General features: G+C 38.7%; 1 protein-coding gene across 1 annotated transcript in view; it reads right to left on the bottom strand.

Moving 5' to 3' along the window:
* The window catches only part of LOC128858634 (nose resistant to fluoxetine protein 6), a 101912-nt gene that overhangs the window by 4593 nt on the left and 77407 nt on the right, over positions 1 to 19912 (bottom strand). Inside the window, exons 5-10 of the mRNA XM_054095057.1 lie at positions 15984 to 16192; positions 15837 to 15916; positions 15594 to 15778; positions 15341 to 15501; positions 11309 to 11477; positions 4348 to 4541 (exon numbers count right to left, since the gene is read on the bottom strand). Of these exons, the coding sequence (XP_053951032.1) occupies positions 4348 to 4541; positions 11309 to 11477; positions 15341 to 15501; positions 15594 to 15778; positions 15837 to 15916; positions 15984 to 16192 (998 nt within the window). The remainder of the gene's footprint in view (positions 1 to 4347; positions 4542 to 11308; positions 11478 to 15340; positions 15502 to 15593; positions 15779 to 15836; positions 15917 to 15983; positions 16193 to 19912) is intronic.

Genomic DNA, 19912 nt, shown 5'->3' with positions numbered 1-19912 from the left:
CTGAGAAATTAGGATGTATGTCCCGAATCCTTCCAGCGGGTATGAAGCGAGCCGCGGCAGCTGTGATCTCTTTGCGGAATGCGCGTTCGCCTGCGCGCACATCAGTGGGAATGAGGAGAGCGGCGAAGATGTCTTCAGTAAATGCCGCAAGTCTGGTCTAATCAGCTTTGTTGAAGTTGATGTATGACCGGTGATCCACGGAAACAAAGTCGGCAGGTTTCTCGATTGAGATGATAATTGGCAAGTGGTCTGATGCAAGCGATATCATAGGTCGCCAGGTTATGCTATTTATCAGACCTGCGCTAGCAATTGTGAGGTTAGGCGAGCTGCTGCAATTGCCCACTACCCTAGTGGGGGCGTCGTCGTTTACAGTGCTGAATGTCGAATCGTCTATCTGTCCCCTACGACCTTTTGGCAGGCTTGAATGCCAAAGATCGTGATGCGCATTAAAGTCATCTACTACCAATCGGGTTTCACCCCTTATGAGCGCACCAATATCAGGGTGATATCCTGCCGGGCAGCAGGTGACAGGGGGTATGTAAATATTATAGATTTCGAGCTCGGCATTGCCTGATCGGACAGCTATCCCTTGGCATTCTAAGGTGATGTCCCTGCGGTCGATGCCTTCATCGATGAGACGATACTGCACTGTATGGTGGACTATAAACGCTAATCCTCCACCGTAGTCTCGCTCGCGATCCTTTCTGTGCACTTTGTAGTCGTCTCTGGTGATCAGAGGGAGCTTGCGTGCAGTTTTGTCTCTTGGACCGCAGCTATCTTGATACGATGTCGGCTCATAAAGTCGATTATCTCGTCAATCTTACTCGTAAGTCCGTTGCAGTTCAGTTGTAAGAGTTTAAAACTCCTCGGGAGTGTAATCGTAACTCGGGGGGTGAGGGGCGCGTGGTGTTGTCTGCGTTGGTGCTGCTGTGCGTTCCGCAAAAGTTGTTGTGGCCTGATGTCGACGAACGGCCGCACCGCAGGGGGCGGTTGCGGGTGCAGAGCTCTGCAGCAGGGGGCAGCGAAGTCGCGTGTCCACTCACGGGTGGTGCGCAGACAAGAGCACCTCCGAAAGTGGCACCAGGCATTGCAAGAATTGCACTGGACTGTTTTCAGGTTCCGAGGGACCCTGGTCTGACACACGGAGCAGACGGTGTGGGGGACCAAGAACTGCTGGTTTGTCCCCGTACTGGGATAGGAGCAGGAAGGTTGTGGGTCAGTGGGGGAGTTGTGTTGCGCCTGAGGGCTCTTTACCGTTGAGGTGTTGTTAGTGGCACCAGTTTGAAGAGCCGGCACTGAGGACGGTACAGCCGTTGAGCCAGAGGCCTCCTGATGGCGAAAGCAACACGTGGCCACATACCTTGTGGACCACTCCCTATGAGTCTTAAGGTCTGAATAGGTCTTAAGATGGCACCACCCGTTGCACTTATTGCACCTAACCGAGGTGGAGTTCGGGTGGAGCCGTTTGTGGCAGATGCAGCAGTAAAATACCTCTGGTCCAGGGTTGGGTTCTACGCCAGCCCGGAAGAAAAGTATTTGAAGCAAACGTGCTGCAAGGGATTGCTCCTGTGAGGAGAGATTGGGGGTGGATAGGGTACACTAGACAGGGCTAGTTTACTGGCGTGGCAGCCCTTGGCCGGAAAAAACCCGAGTCATTCCGGTAACGTAGAACCGGCTGCCATGGGAAAGAGTTTACTGGGGCGGCAGCCCTCATGAAAAGGATATTGTCCTGCAAGCGTGGTCGTGGTGGTCATTTGCCCGATATTATTTTCCACTATTAACGGCATACCTTCTCCTCTTTATAATGAAATAAACATCCGATCATTTATATTAAAAAATATCATTTTTCTTTGAATATCAAAATAACACCTCTTATTAAAAAACCCATATAATAATAATTTTTCCTCGAGTTATCGCGCGCACGGATGGATGGACGAACACACATGATAATGCACATGAGCATTCTCAGTTTATCCTTGGAGGGTTATGATTCTTTTAAAACTCTTTTTGCTGTATCCGCCCAATAAGGTCTTCGTCTCCCGTAGCTCTATAGTTTGGTGCCAGTATACCTCCCTTAGCCTTAGTTCTTCACTTATAAGCTTTTCTTTGATGTTGTATTGTCCCGTAGCAAAGAACGACTTGATTCCTAATAATGGCGAGGCCTGTAACAAAATGATTTGGGGATACTTTTCTTGGTATGGAACTTTATAACTAATAAAATGGAAAAGATTTATTTACAAGGCCATCATTCAAGAAGTGATGCTATAATTTGCTGAGAAGAATATGCCACTTAGGTGGCTTTTTATGCATGATAATAAATCAAACACTCCTCAATGTTAGTACGTGATGACTTTTACAAAATGATGTTAAAGTTATAGATTGGCCAAGCCAGTCACCCGACTTAAACCCTAAAACCTTGAAAGAAGCGATTCGGGAAGGAAGCATTAAAAAAGGAAGGATTTGTGGCAAAAAATCAAAGAATTATGGTATTCCACTCCCACAGAAAGCTGCCGTAGGATTATCAAATCTATGCCAAATCGATACAAAAATTCATTGACATTCATGGTGAACATCTACTGAGTTCTGTTATTGATTAAACTTCGGTAATTTAAACAGCATGTTTTATGAAACCCCTAAGTTCTTTTTGTATCGCATATTTTTCTATTTCGTACCTATTTTGATGACCACAGGAATATTTCTTTTTTGTTCCTACTTTCGCTAGTTTAAGTTTTAAAAAATACTTGAATTACATTCTGCCAAAAAAATATCGGGAATTCTTCATTTAAAAAGTGTCATATGTCTAAAGTTTTTTTTTGCTGGAATGTTGGCACAACTGTCCTCTATAGTGTCGCAGAGTTTGAGCTTGATCTGTCAGTTAGCTTGTTCTTGGCATTTACTATATCAGTCAACCGTAGGTGTACGATTTTTACTATGGATAAAAATATCGAACAAAGAATTTGTCTTAAATTTTGTATTTTGGACGGGATTTCGTGTGCCGAATCGTTGAAAATGTTGCAGAAAGCCTATGGCAAGTGTGGTTTATCAAAAAACACGGCTCTACGAGTGGTATAAGGCTTTTGCAAAAGGCCGAGAAGTCGTGGAAGATTGGCCCCGATCTGGTCGCCCATCAACGTCTTCACTGGATGAAAACGTCGACAAAGTCAAAGAAATGGTGCTGGAAAACCACCATTTAAGTTTGAGGGAGGTAGCTCGTGACCTTAGCGTATCTCACGAATCAATTCGTAACATTTTACATCATGAATTGGGCATGAGACACGTGGCTGCTCGACTCGTTCCAAGAGATTAGAATTTCTTTCAAAAAATTCATCGGAAGAAGATGGCTGAAGACATGCTTGAGCAAGTGAATTCGGACTCAACGTTTATCCAGCGCCATCATAACAGGTGATGAGATGTGGGTATATGAGTTTGACATGAAAACCAGTCAACAGGCCGCTAAATGACGCTATCCACATGAGCAGAAACCCAAAAAACCACGTCAAAGTCGGTCAAAAGTGAAAGTCATGCTACTGGTTTTCTTTGATTATCGCGGTGTTGCGCAACCGGAATTCATTCCAAATGGTTCTACGGTAAATAAAGAATATTATTTGGAAGTTATTCGACGTTTGAGAGAGAATGTGCGCAGGAAACGGCCCAATTTGTTAGAAGAAAACTTATGGATCTTGCCCCCCCCAGGCTTATACTGTGAACACTTTTTTAACCAAAAACTCGACAAATATCATCGAACAACCACCGTATTCACAGAATTTAGCCCCTTGTGACTTTTTTCCCAAAATTTAAATTTACTCCGCGGACGCCGCTTTGTGTCGATAGAGGCCATTAAGGAGAATTCGCTGAAGGAGCTGAAGAGGATCTCTTCCAACGCGTTTAAAAGGTGCTTTGATAACTGCACTAATTGTTGGCAAATGTATGTATGTGCATTGCTTCGAAAGGAGCCTATTTTGAAGGCGACAAAATAAATTTTGATAACTAAACAATTATTTTGCGTTCTATTTAACAATTCCCGGTACTTTTTTGACAGAACGTATTAATTGTATTTATTAGGTTAACCTATGAATTAAAAACTACATACAATTTAATATCTGTTATTATTAATTAAAAAAAAAATGTATTTTCGGTATGAAAGCGCGGGTACCTATTTTAATGACCGTATGTGTATATGTCTATATACCGACAGTTGAACAAAATTAAAATACTCTTGTGACCAAGTGAAACTTGCGGTTATGTCTTCTTAAATTCCAGAACAATAAGAACATCCCTAATATACAAGCACTAGAATTTATATACCTACTTATATAATACATATACAAATTGTATGCATATACGTACTTTGTGCCAAAGTAGATGTAATTTGATAATTGATTCACGATGGTAGTGTAGTAGCGGGCTGCGGTTCCAATGGCTCCAAGTAGTAGCAGAGCAAACAATCCTTTCCGTGGCCATTTCCATAGCCCGAGTATCATTATTGGCGCTACGGCAAAGAGCTCGGTATCAATACCTAGATGATGTGTGTGGGTAAGGCACTGTAATTGGAGATATATGGACACATTTTTAACTGCAATTTCAACAATCGATAATACCAACTAGACTAGCTGAAAGTTTTAGTGTAATATAAAGGTGCATATTCCTTTATATATATTTAGGGATGCGCGCATGCACATATGTATGTCTATCTATGTAGGTTTGTCATAAAGTTTGCAAAGAAATTTCCGATTCTGGTTCCGTTCTTTCAAAAATTCGAAAAAAAAACATTTAACTGAACGAAAGCGAACGAGAATTGCATTTCCTATTCTACTTTTGCTTCTATGATAGTTGGTTCTAACGAAACGAGGGGCGGAAACAAATTTTACAAGAAATTCAAATAGACGGAGTTTGATTTCGATAGGAATGTTTATAAAAAACACGTCAACAACTATGAAGGTAGCATCAAAAATAACTCTGCAGCTTTCTGGATCTATCAGGCATGTTCGGCAAATCGTTTTCGGGCAATATTTTCGCATTTTCCGTTTTCAAATCGTTTGACATGTCCTGTAAATCGTTCCGTTTTCGTTTTTTTTTCGAACATTAGCAAATCGTTTTGCCACCCTGTTCTGGAAATCGAAATCGTTAAAATTTTCCAGCTAAATTTTCGGCAACTTAAACGTTAGCGGTTTGTGGCATTCTTATAAACTGTTTGTTGAAATAAATTTATCAAAATGTGAGTATTTACTCAAAATAACTGCATATATTTATTTAAATAAAAGTGTTTATTTAAAATATTTAAAACTTATTCAAAAACTTTAAGGGGAAAACTCAAAAACTTCAAGCAAGAGCTAGTTTTAGTCGAGTTTATGGAATCTCATCCAGATTTGGCGAAGAATTTTTCGAAGGGCGACAGAGTTGTTGTTGAGGAAAAGTAGAAAGAGCTAACGACGCTGCTAAATGCAGAAGGGCCGCCCCAAAAAGATGTTAATGGATGGAAAAAAGTAAGTATTTAGTCAAATATTAAAATAAGGGAAGGGATGCATTCGGGAAAAGGTTGCCCATAACAATTTAGAATCGAGGGCAACAGGAGGTGGACCCTTTAATAAGCATGTACTGACGAGCAACGAAGAATGTGTTGCAAGAACTTGTGGAATTTTTGCAGCCGTTGAGGGCATAAACCATTCTAGAAGCTTTGGGACAGAAGAAAATAATAGCGCTATCGAATCTGAGGAAGAACGTCCCCAAAAAAGTAGGGAAGCGATGGCCACCCCGAGAGCAGCAAAAAGACCACAAGTGTCAACGCAGGACAAATATCCACCACTTTAGATAACATTTGCAAAAACCAACACAAGATTGCAAAATCGCAGGAAGATGAAAGGGAAGAGATTCGACGACTTTGTCGTGCTGTTGAGAAACAAAATGAATTGCTGGCAGAGCAAAATCCCTTGAAGACTCAAAGTATAGAGCAAAACCAAAGACATTACCTCAAAATGGAGCAGTTGCAAGATGAAACAGTTAAAATTAAAATTAAAATGCTTGAGATAGAGACTAAAAAATAAATATAAAAGAATCTTCTTGAACTGTTATGTATATATTTACTTTTAATATGAATAAATTTTATGTTTCACAATATTAAATTTCTAGCAATAGAGTCTCTTATATTCCTGCCAACACTATATAAACTACTGTTTTCTTCATTTTCAGCAATTTCCCTATCAATTGGATTGTTTTCTAATACGCTTTCTGTTTCAATGACATCTATTTGATTACTCCTTCATATGTTATGTAGTGCGTAACAAACATTTATTATCTTCACTACCTTTCGCTGTTTCGAACTTAAATTCGAATTTAAATGAAATCGGACGAATTACAGAACACCCAAAACAAAATCGTACGAATTGCCATTTCGGATCCGAATTGAAATCGCGCGATTTTCAGAACATGCCTGTATATCTCTAATATAATCTAAAAAACCAACTTAAAATATTTTTCGTCGGTTTTTTACAATGATAAATAAGTGAGATACTCGTATATAGGTAGATGTTTTTTTTATAGATTCTCTGCTAACGAAGATACAGGAATTCAAATTAAATGTCCAAGCATATACGGACGATGTCTGATCGGATAAATCCCAAAGAAGGCTTTGCATGAAAGTGCAGAGAATTCTAGATAAAATCAATGACTGGTGCACGAGATAAGGACTTTCCGTCAATCCGAACAACAAGGAAACGGAGATTGGATGAACCACACAGTACTTATCAGAGCAATCATTACTCATGCCTTTGTGGTTTGGCGGCGACGAAACATGGTCAAGATACAATAGGGAAGCGAAGATGGCAGTTCGGGACATAGAGAAATCTTTAAGGTGCTAAGCAGTATCCACTATTTTTGACACCTAAGGATGATCTTATGACCATAGTTCCATTTAGAAGGAAATTTGATGTGAGTTGCAATGGGTGCGAGAGCAATGGAGTAATCCAGAGTGCATTCAAAGAAATTTTACGGATATTTTCTTTACCCATGGGTCCAAGAGTAAAATAGGTTCTGGAACTGGTTGGCACTTAAACGATAGTAATAAGTATCATAACGCTTTGGGAGGAATGGCAACTGTTTTCCAAATGGAAATTTTTGCCATTCTGAAAATAGCTCAATTGACATTTGAGAGGAGATGGAGTGGGAAACTGATTAGAAGGTGAACGAGGGCAAAGCGAAGTATCTCCTGTCCTCACACAAAAGCGATCAGTGTTGGCAGTTATACAGTATCGGATTCTCCCAGTAGGAAACCAGCATCTACACATCTACCACAATAACGACGTCAGCCTTTAAATCCAACGGATAATCTTTCTTGGCAACAAAAAGTATATTGGACTATTAAATCACTCTTTTCAAGTCATGATGAAGGCCCATCTTACTTTATAGCGTCGAAGCTTGGACGGTTTTAACACCAGATGCGATGGCCTTTGAAGTGTTCGAGAAAATCTTCCGCAGAGGATTTATGGACCGGCGATTATAAAGGGTGATTTTTTAAGAGCTATAGGAAAGTTTTTCAAAATAAAAAAAAACACATGTAAAATTCAGAAAAATGCATGAAATTTTTATTCAAATCGATAGTACAGTCCATATAATTTAATGTTTGAAGATTATTTCATGCAAATGTTGACCGCGACTGCGCTTCAAATGGTCCATCCGCTAAGTCCAATTTCGGCATACTCTTTCCAATGTTTCGGCCGGTATCTCACATATAAATGCTTTAATGTTGTCTTCCAATGCGTTAATTGAAGCAGGCTTGTCTGAATAGATATGAGCTTTAACATAGCCCCACAAAAAATAATCTAAAGGCGGTATATTGCACGATCTGGGTGGCCAATTGACAGGTCCCGAACGTGAAATAAAAAGTTCACCGACCTCGCCTCTCAACAAGTCCATTGTTACGCGTGCTGTGTGGCATGTGGCATCGTTTTGCTGAAACCACATGTCATGCAAGTCAAGCTCTTGCATTTTGGGCAAGAAAAGTTGGATATAATTTCACGGTAGCGCTCACCATTCACAGTTACATTACGATTCGCAGCATCTTTGAAGAAGTACGGTCCAATGATACCTCCAGCCCATAAACCGCACCAAACTGTGACCCTTTCTGGATACATTGGTAGCTCTTGCAATTCTTCTGGCTGATCTTCACTCCAAAATCGACAATTCTGCTTATGGGTAGAGTAGAATGGGGTAAGATAGGTATGGGGGCACAATAGGTAGGTGGGGTTTTCGTCGCACTGTTTTTGCAGAGATCACTCGTCTTATGTGAATTGAATACGTGGTGGGGAACAACGTTCGCGACTGTCATTTCGGCCGTCACCATTGATTAGTTATCCTAGTTCTGGCGTCGTTTAGTTTTTTGTGAGCTTTTCTCCGACATAGCATTTTTTTTATTCTACGGTGCAGTGCATTTAATGTAAGTAAATATTTGTCAGGTGAGTTTTATTTTACGTAGAAAATAATGCTGAACACGAATAATGTGTCAGTTTTTTGATATTTTTGTTTTTTAAAAAAATATCGACACTAACATAAAACATGTGCTTGGGGGCACTACAGGTCACTACTTTTAATTGAATAAAATAAATTTTAATTGTTTTTGCAGCAAAATGGTGCGTAATTATGTGCGAAAAACGCCGAAACAAAGTGAAGAGGACGTAAAAAACGCAATCGCGACAGTGCGAGATGGCGCTAGTGTTCGATCAGCCTCTAAACAATTTAAAATTCCGTTCGAAACATTACGTGCTCGCGTGATGAATTAAAGAAAAATTCCTAACTTTTATATCATGTGAAGTGTTCATACTCTATAAATAAAGGTTAAAACGTTAATTTCCAAGCCATGTACATTGTTCTTTTCCCCTCACATATAGTGACCTATCGTGCCCCCCGATTTTGAAAATATCGAAAAAAAGTACCTTTGTCTTATTGAATGCAGCTTCCAAAATATTTAACCAAACATAAGCCAGTATAACCAAAATGTTAGCAGATAAATAACCTTTCAAAAGCTTGCTTATTTTTCAAAATCAATGCAAAAACACCGTAGCAAGAGCTCTCCAAAAAAAAATGACCTATCTTACCCCATTCTACTCTACGTAAATTGATCCAATTGATCGTCGCTGAACACAATTTTTCGATAAAAAAGTGGATCTTCGGCCAACTTTCCAAGAGCCCATTCATCAAAAATTCTGCATTGTGGTAGGTCGTTCTTGCACCAGCTGTATTTTGAAAGGCTTCACACCTAAATGCTTTCGCAAAATTTTCCACGTTGTTGAGTAACAGAGGCCCAATTGCTGCGAACGACGACGAATCGATAATTGATGGTCATCATTAACACTGGCTGCTGCTACAGCTGCGATATTTTCTTCAGTTCGCACTCTACTCGTACGTAAGCGTGTTGGTGGTTTGATGTCCAATAATGTAAATTTGGTTGTAAATTTAGTCACAATAGCTCGAATAGCCGCTTCAGTGGGTCGATTAAACTGACCATAAAATGGAAGAAGCGCGCGATAAACTTTCTTAACAGACCACGCATTTTTATAATAAAATTCAATGATTTGCAAGACGATTCATGGTTAAATTATAGACCAAACTGAAGATGTTTGACAGTGAAACAAAACACGAAACGTGCGTCAGCTGTTTAAACCAACTGCTTAAAAAGATAATAGCTAAAAAATCGCCCGTTAGAATGCGATGTAACGAGGTGTACGTCTGAGATGGATATAGTGCAGTGAATTACGATACAGCAGTTCCCCTGGCCAGGTCATGTCGTACCAATGGACACAAACATACTGGCTCTGAAAGTATTTGATATGGTGCTCGAATATGGTAGCAGAAGAAGAGGAAGAATTAAACTACCTTGGTTGGATCAAGTAGGGAAGGACTTGGCTTCACTTTGTATTCCTAATTGGCGTCGGTTAGCACGTGCAAGAAACGACTGGCTTTGTTGAACTTAGTCAAAATCACTTAGGCGGTGCCAATAAAGAAAAAGAAAAATCTTTATCACACATACCAACTATATTACTTTTTCTCTGCATTCGTTTAGCTTACAGAAAATTTACCGTCTCATATATCGCGTGCCAGCCTTAAAACATCTGCATAGTATTTCTTGTCTGCAAGTTTGTAGTTCCTCTTTTGAATAATTCAGTTAACTGTAAAACTCTTTTGGAAATATTAAATAGCAAAGTTCCCATAGGTAATCTGTGTCGGGGTTCAATATTTTTTCTAGGAATTCATGAGTGTTATATTTACTCCTTTAACCGGATTTGGACCCTTCTTTGTTTTGTGGTTTAAGTTGTTTTAGTTAGTTAGCCCTATAGTTAGCAAGAATTTCATTCATTCGGCTAACTAAAATAAATAAATAAACGGAAGAATGGTGGCTTATAACCCTTCTAGACAGGAATGGCTTGAAGAATATGCATCACCCAACTTACCCGTTAAGATCTACAAGGACAGATCTAAAATGGATACCGGTGAGGATTGCGAAGAGTTTTTTATCAGTGAATCCTTTAAACTACCGGATCACTGTAGAGTTTTTCAAGCGGAAGTTAACGCTATTCGTAAAGTCTTAAGATGGTTAGAGATGAACAGAATGCCATCAAAAGATATCTGCATTCTATTAGACAGCCAAGCTGACCTACGGGATCTGGATGTATTCCAAACAACATCAAGGAGTGTGGAAAACATGGTCAAAGCTAAATTTACGTCTATCTAATGTTATGAAATTGAAAGGACTTCAAATTAAGGGCCCTCACAAGCCAGGAGGAGTTGGAAACAATTCAATATGCTTTTTGTACTTGCCCGGCTCTAGCCAGAAGCAGGAACCGATATTTAAGATAATATTTCTTAATGAATATATGTAGATAATCTATACACTCAAGGTATCAACAACCTTTTATGCTTTGTCCAAAGCTCATCGTTCAATCTGGAAGTCGAAATGTACCCAGCCCGTGCGGCTCACAACGGACCCATTTCGTGGTCGAAGTGGCATCGTTGTTCCTATGTGCGATGCGGCTGTCAAACCTACCTACCTAAGTTATGTTGGGCCAGACAAATATTGCTTATTTCGCCTTCTTAGGATTCGTAGATATTGCAGAATATGCGAACCATTTAATAATCCAGTTTAGATAAATTTCCCTTGTACAGGTTAAGAGCCTATGTCTGACAATGATTATCATGCCATCCATTCATATAATTCATATCTTTAATTTTAGCCCGCAATTAATTAAAAAAGCTCTGAATTCTTTAACCAAGTATCGATATGTGCGCGTGTATGAAGTTGTACTTTTGCTGCTAAACTCACCATTTCACTGAAGCCGAAGTAGTTATGGATGAAAAGTAAATTGCGCCACCAGTTTCGTTTACAAATATCCGCGTGATGTCCAACAACCAAGTTCCATTGTGGCCCCGAGCCCCAAAGTGGGAGCACAAAAGTGCAAAATAGTATGAGAGCTGCTAGCGGAGGTACGATACTGCAGAAGAGAGAAAATATATATGAATTTTTGTTTTGTCTTTAACAAATACTTTTTGCTATAATTACTTAAATTTTAAATATTTGTTGTATCTCTTATTTAACATACACATAAAGGATACTACTGGGTTACACATATTTCTCGAATCGCTTCCGCACATAGAGGCGTATCTTCTGAATTTTCATAGAGTTCACAGACCAAGATGAATGATTACACACAACGGCACGAGGTTTTAGCATATAAATAAAAGGTTTTCAAATAAGAGGTGTTATTTTGATATTCAAAGAAAACTGCTATTTTTTAATATAAATGATCGGATGTTTATTTCATTATAAAGACGAAGGTATGCCGTTAATAGTGGAAAAGAACATCGGGCCAATGACCACCCCCACCACGATTACAGGACAATATCCTTTTCATGAAATTTTCCACAACCGAATTGCAAAGTGGCTGCCCTATGTCCTCAATAGCCTCACGAATTCCATCTTGAATCGACCCCGGGCTGTTGGCGTAGACCTTCTTTTTCACGTGGCCCAAAGAAAAAAGTCACAAGGTGTTAAATCACAAGATCTGGGTGGCCAATTGTGATGAAGTGGGATTCCCAGCGCTTTAAACATTCTGCTTCTATCGTACTGAGGCCAAAGTGTTTTTGAGTTAGCACACGATAAGGTAGAACTCTATCTGACTTGCGCTTTTTTAAGAAAGAAATTGTACAGTTTTCCTCTAACAACGGTCAAGGGGACACCGATGTCTGAGATGGGAATAACTGAAACCGATTCCGTTGACCTTTTCCTGGGAAACTCATCGGCAAGAGAAACATTTCCTGCATATTTGAGACGTTGGATCTTTTCCTTATCGGAGTTGACCAGAAGAGTGTTGCAACATTCAAACAGCGATCCCTAAGCATTTTGTATGCGAAGATTTCTGCTAGAAAAACAGTACTAGTTTTTGAGAGTTGAAAGGAGGCTGAAATATTGGATGATCTAGAGAAAACCCCCGCTTTAATTTCAGATTCCATCTTGAATCCGTCGGCGAAATCTTCGTGCATATGTCCGTGCAGACTCTCTAGCCTGCTTGAAAAATAGTCCTAACACAACCCTCAAAACCCAATTTGCGGATGGGGAGATCTGTAAGAAATATAGAGAAGGAAGGAGAAATCTGCCTCAAAATGCTATCATGTCCTACAGGACAACCTAATAGAGCTATGAGTGGTAATGGATTGAACTTGAAGATCAACGAGAAGTAAGTGCAGTGATGCCAGCACATGCAGTCCTCTGCACTCTCCCTAATTTATCGGTGTAATAACCCTTTCGAAGAGCTACCCACCAAACTAGGCAGACATAGGTCAAAATTGGCATAACCACTAAGTTGTAGATCCAGAGTACGACTCGTGGCTTGAGACCCCATTTTTTGCCGAACACAGATTTACAGGAGTAGAATGCTATACTGGTATTTTAAGCTGGAATGGAGCTTGGGGTCAAGTATTACACTATTATTGTTTGGACCTTACTGAGAAAACCAAACATTTTTTTTTGGTAGCTGCACGTTTGAAAAAAGGTGAAATCTTTGATATGGTACTTTTGAACATACTCGATAACCATCTTAGTATGTCCGAGCTTAGGCAACGTTATTTGTGGGGCAACGTTAATTTTGTGTGTGCTGATGTTGTTCCTCATTTTGACTTTTCATCTGATATTAATTTTACACTTTATTTTGGCTCAATGTCCATTTCAGTTGCCGATATCTCTTTAGCTATATTTAAACTAAAACATTACTCTAAGGTAGACGTTGATGGTATATCGACCCTTTTGTAATAATATTTCGAGTTGTACTTTTAGAAATACGAATATGCCACTTGACAGGGGTGAGTTTATCGATGCCTGGAAAGTTGCTATGGTAACTCCTACGGATGGGCCATATAGCGTTTGCTTTTTGAACCACCTATTTTTTTGAGAATGGTAACACAAATGACATGTCAAATGTGTTCATAATTTACTTAAAGGTTTGACATTTACGAAATGGGACGCTTTACGCTTGAACAAAATTGGGAAATATTGAAAACCTATTTCCAAAGTGGTGAGTCTTCTTCTTCTTCCGCGGTTACAGTAAATGGCGAGCGTTACCGTGACATGCTCAACGAGTTTTTGTTTCCAAAAATTGAAGAGGATGACATGGACGACATTTGGTTTCAACAGGACGGTGCAACTTGTCACACTGCCAAAGTTACACTCGAATTTTTGGCTACCGTTTTTGAAAACCGAATAATCAGCCGAAATTCCGATATCAATTGGCCGCCTCGGAGCTGTGATTTAAGCCCGTTGGACTATTTTTTGTGGGGAGCCGTTAAGGACAAATGCTATGCGAACCATCCAGAGACGATTGATGCTTTAAAACACGAAATCGAAGTTACCATTCATGAAATTAGAGCCCAAACAATCGAAAATGTGCTTAAAAATTGGGTTGATCGAATGGCCTACTGTAAAGCCAGTCGTGGCAATCATTTGAACGATATTATTTTTTATTCATAAATGAAAATGTTCAATCTTCAAAATAAAAAAAAAAAGTTTGAAAAAATATTGATTAGTTTGTGTTTTATAGCCGATTAGAAAAGCAAATTTTATATGGCCTACCCTATATTTAGAAATGTAGAAACAAGAGTGACGTATGCAATTGCAGGTCTATTTGGAAACTCTCTAATATTTCTAAGTTATGCGAAAGCATAGTAAAGGATAAGATTTATTTCTCCGTTAAAATATCTTCTTTTTTTGGTGTAAATAAACTTTATGAAGGATACGACAAATTTATTAGATCTAAGGGGTAAAAAATTCAAAAAGGAAAATAATTTCTTATTCAATTTCATTCTCCTTACATGAACTTTTTGATCTTCCCTCGCATATTCACACGAATTAGTTGAGCGGTAAAAAGATCGGAAGATCGTAAGCCTAATTTCAGTTTATCTTTTGCTCTGCTTCGCTTTAAAAAGAATATCAGATGCAAAGTATACGCAGGACATGCATACATATTAAATTCAAATCCAGCATCATTTGTAGGTAGAAAAAAAATTAGGATACGCGAACGTCAATGGTGCTTATTTATTGAATTTGATTTACGTATTTTGCTGGGCGAATATCGAAACACTTGGCAGCATACAGATGTTGTATACCTCAACCACATATTTCTATTCTTTCTTTTCACCGATTTTTGCCTACACGAAATTAGTTACTTCTATGCGTGAAGATTTCGAATACCAAAAGAAGTTTGCAAAAAAAGAAAGAAGCCAATTAATCAAAGTAAAAGGAAATTTATATACATAATTTATTATCAATATATAAAGAGCGTCCAAAATTCGTACAACTTTTTGCGACTCAAACACAATACGTGAAATAACTTCAGTCTGGGACTTATTGACAAGTTTTAACAATTTATTTGTTTCTTATTTAGTTCCAATAATTCTTTTATGAAAATATGGTTCATTTTCCTCCAAAAATCTCTTGCGCAAATTCTTTCCTCTTTGTGCAAATTAAAAAAAAAACTCGACAAATTTTCATTAAAATTTCACACTTTTTAATCATAATTATTAGAAAATTTTCAAGCAGGCAGTTTTACAGCCTAAAATTTCGAGTGCCTCAAAAATCGCGTTGATTTTTGCCAATTACTTTTTACTGGCGGTCTTGTGTATTTTCTTCATTTAACAATGCTCGAATGCTTGGAGGAAGAGACCCAAACTATATTTTTATAACAAAATTATGAAAATTAAATGGTAAACACATAAATTGCCACCACTTTTCAATAAGTTATTGCGCTTTAGTCATTTCAAGCAGTGTAAGTAGAAATAAAAAAAGAAAAAATCATCTTAAACTCACCGCATCAACCGACTAATATATTCATTTCGCAAACGTATCGGCTGACCTTTGAAAAGGCGTCCAAAAAGTGAGTACGCAGTAAGCATCCCACTGAATAGTAAAAAGGGGTCGGTATAGAGGGAAGCGGCGCGTCCAATTACAGTCCAAGAACGTCCCAAACTCTATACAAATAAACGTTTATATAAATATTTATATGGTTACAAAATATTTAGAATCCATTAATATTTCAAAATTCATTTAGATTTTTGCATACCTCTGACATTTCAGTTCTATTATTGTAGGGATTAAAGAACATAGCCATTGACTTATGGGAGAAGAGCAGCATCGCGGCATTGAGGAAGCGTATGCCATGCACAGCTTCAATATCATTAGGCGAGGAGTGTGTGCTAAAAAGCCAACGTAGATTTTTATCCAGCGAAAAGGCAGTAAACCATTCATCTGTAAAGATTCCGGTCAAACAAATTCGTTTTTTTTAAATTGCGAAAAAATGTCTTACTTGGCTTTTCGTCTCCTTTTAAGCAGCGTTCATAGATAGTCGATAGCACAGCGACGGAAAGAATAACGAGGAAAAAGCGGCTAAACGTACGAAAGGATATGCTATGAGTTGGATGCTGAAGCTTTACAAAATTTCACTACAACTTACACTGCCCACGTTGTGTTGCGATCCCATGGCTTATTGTCGCGCACCTGACACATTTTTGGCTCAACGCGCACTTGAAATGAAATGCCGGTGGAGCTGGTCATATTACTCAAGTATTCATTCACGGTGTATTCTACATCTTGATAGGTGCACGCGTTGGGCACACAAATTCCCCAGTTGATGAGTGAGTAGCGGGGCACACGATGACCGGGCTGTGGAAAGAAGAAAATATGAATTTGTTATCAATGAAGTGAAATGATTGAAATATAGAAAGCACAAACAGATTTGAAGCGTCAGCTCATTGCTCTGTCGTAGATCGCACGTTTCCTGTGTAACTGTCCTGCACTGCTCAGTAATAGGTTATGGTATTTCGGGGCACTTTTCTGTTCGACTTTAAATGGGTGACGTATGTATATTGATAAAAAATACCTTAAAAAGTTTTTAAGAGACACTGAGAGTTTTACCAAGGAGACAAAATAATAGTACTATTCAATCATAGCGGAATTTGCCCTAAGTGTGTGGCAACCGACATACCGACTTCCGTAGGCCTATTGAGAGTTTTTGAACAAAGAAGGAGGAACGAGAGAAAACAGCTCCAGTAAAATACAATATAATAATTTTAAACGCTAATGATAGTATAAGGGAGAGCAAGAGAGAAGAAAAAATACAATAATATGATGCATTTTATCACAATCGCTTTTATTAATAAAATTGTATGCATAGAAAACCGATTATTTTGATTTAGTAATATCAATATCGTAACTATGGTGTGACAGCTGAGAATGGCAAACTGTGTTGAATTTCAGTTCAGTAAGGTCTGACAAGTCATCGGATTGTTGAAAAAAATAAGTCTGTTCACAAAGTTCACAGGTGGCATCATCGGAAATGAGAAAGTAGCTGCCGTTACAACTGTCGGGCCATGGTGACTGAATTTTTGAAATTTTGCTTCCAAAAATTGATTAACTAGACAACGCCGATTTTTGATATCAATAAGGCGGTCCAACTTGTCATACAGCGCCTAACCATCGAATATTGGAATATTCTAGCCATTATAGAAAGATGTATTCGAAAAAGTAGTCAAAAATTGGGCTGGTAGAATGAGTCATGCAACTCGTAACCGCGGCGTACATATGCCAGAAACCATACTCAAAAAATAAATGTCATGAAATTATCTATCAAGTTCTAATAAAAAGAATTCATACCAACAATATTTATGTTTTGTATTTATTATCATTAACAATACCTGTACCACCTATAACAATGTCAGCCTAGAAATTCAACATAGAATCTCTCTTGCCAACAAGTGCTATTTTGGACTAAGTAGGCAAATGAGTTGTAACGTAATGAGTAATGAGTAGTTCCTCTCTCGACGAACAAAACTCACACTCTACAAGGCTCTCATCATACCCGTTCTAACGTAATATCCGATGAAACGACGCTTGGAGTGTTTGAGAGTAAGATTCTGCGCAAGATTTTTGGACCTTTACTCGTTGGCAACGGCGAATAAAGATCCAGCGGCTACGCAGGTTAGGTCGTGTTGTCCGAATGGATACAAACGCTCCGGCTCTGAATGTATTCGATGCGGTACCAGCTGGTGGTAGTAGAGGAAGAGGAAGGCCTCCTTTGCGTTGGAAAGATCAGGTTGAGAAGGAAATGACTTCACTTGGAGTGTACAATTGGAGCCGGTTAGCACGAGAAAGAAACGTCTGGCGCGCTTTGTTAAACTCGGCCAAAGATTTATTATCATTTTAAGTTCTCAAACTCTTAAAAACACCCGATATACGAGTATACATAAATCAGTTTCAAACTTTGTGCAAAATTTATAAAAGTCTTATGGAACTATAGTTTTTTTCACGGGTTGTATCTTGAAAAGAGGTTTTCTAGGTGACTACCATCCGGTTAGTTCCAGATTAACGATAATCACTGTTGACATGAAGCACAAAATTATAGAAAAAGTCTTATAATAACGGTCGTCGACAGGTCATGGCAAACCTCCGAGTTCATTCTTACCATAAAGAGGCGTCTCACAAAAGCCATTTGCTATGTGAAGTCGCATACTTAGCGAACCTAGGAAATATTATATATACAGTCGTCTTGCCTTAAATATTTATCAGATAAACAAATGTAGAAATAAGAAACTTTGCCGAAGGAACCATACCTCTAAAACGAATTCTGATGTCCCCCAATTTGGGTCGAACTTTTAGTTTCTTTTGTGGGGAGGCCAAAAAATCGCGCATTGCTCTGTGAAAATCATATTCTAGGGACCAAAATAAGAAACTTTGCCGAAAGAACCATACCTCTAAAACGAATTCTGATGTCCCCCAATTTGGGTCGAACTTTTTAGTTTCTTTTCTCATGTAAAGGCCAAAAATGGTGATATTTTGAAATGATTGTATGGGGAACCCCCCAGGAGAGTTCCAGGGGGTGTGCCACTGGCATGGGTGGATCGGCCGTCCAAAGTTAGTGGGGGTCGGTCATACATTTGGACTCGATTGGAGCACTCTAAATGGGTCAAAGTGGGATTTTTCGTTCGACCCAAATTGTGGGACATCAGAATTCGTTTAAGAGGTATGGTTCCTTCGGCAAAGTTTCTTATTTTAATCCCTAGAATACGATTTTCACAGAGCAATGAGCGATGTTTAAATCGACCCGCCCTAATATATATATACATATATATATATTACAACTATATTGGAATTCACTCGCACGATGTGACTTATGTAGCATATGGATCTAAATTTGCTAATTTCCACCGATTACTTCGTTAAGCTCATAGAAGTTAATATTTCACGGCCTACATAATCTAACACCCGCTAACATCTTTGTTCGATCAGTTTTTTTATCAAAACTCTAAGATTCATCCTATCTGTTGATTTTGCACCTACCCAACAAGCTAAGAATGCCATGATAAAATACTTATAGAGTGAGGGTCATAAAATTTATTACACAGTCCAAAATCGCATTATTGACAAGACTGATTCGAATCTATGTTCTAAATCTTCACTAATTAAAATTTTTAATTGTCAACCGTGGCCTGGTTTCCAAAACGCTTATATGCTTACGCTTCATTTGATGAATGCAAATTGTTTGCCTTGATCAAAGACAAATTTCTATTGTTTTCTAATCAATTTAAAGAAGTTGAAATTAATATTAAGCCCTTATTGTAGCTCTTTAAAGAGGAGGCTGAATGTCTTTAGCAAGGCGAAGTTATTAAAAGTGGTATGACTAGAACGCTTATTTGTTTTTGTTTTTTCGCCATGTACATTGGGATGTCAGCATAAAAAGGAATGACGAAAAGCCGTTCCATTCGCACAATCGCCTCTCGCTTCTAGTTCAGCTGCATGCCGGTTGTTTAACGTAGTTCATCCTTTTCTTTTTCTTCTTTTACTTTCTTTTGTTCTTCTCTAGTGCCACCACCTTTAATGCAGTCGCGTTGGTCTTTAGCAATTCCTGTTAGTGACGTTGTCTATTTTTGTTGAGCAGATTTTCGGTATTTTCCAAGATTTGGCAAATAGAGAATGTTTGGTTAATGGTAAAGTACAAATTTTAAACTGCTTTGACAAGATTTAATAATTTTTTCGTATGCATTACTCTTTTTACATAAGATATTAAAAAAATGCAAGACTGGCGTCAAACCCGGCTCTCACTTCCACTGGAGTGAGCAGACTATGCTTAAATTTCAGACAAAACTTTATTCCGGAAACGAGTTTTATTGTTTATTACCCCACAAAGGAGGTGCGGATTATAATCTTCCCTGCCCTTTGTCTAAATATCCCTTAGACATAACTATTTGAGCATAAGCTGTGGATTTCACGAGTTTTCGCTTGAATTGCTACCATAAATTGTTTCATTTGTCGTTCGGGGGCGGAATGGGACGAGAAGGAATCTACACGGTCTTTGTAAGAAAACATCATTATGCATTTCAAGAGTTC

This window comes from Anastrepha ludens, chromosome 3, assembly GCF_028408465.1.
Source record: "Anastrepha ludens isolate Willacy chromosome 3, idAnaLude1.1, whole genome shotgun sequence".
NCBI lineage: Eukaryota > Metazoa > Arthropoda > Insecta > Diptera > Tephritidae > Anastrepha > Anastrepha ludens.
This window is presented reverse-complemented; position numbering and strand designations above follow the sequence as displayed.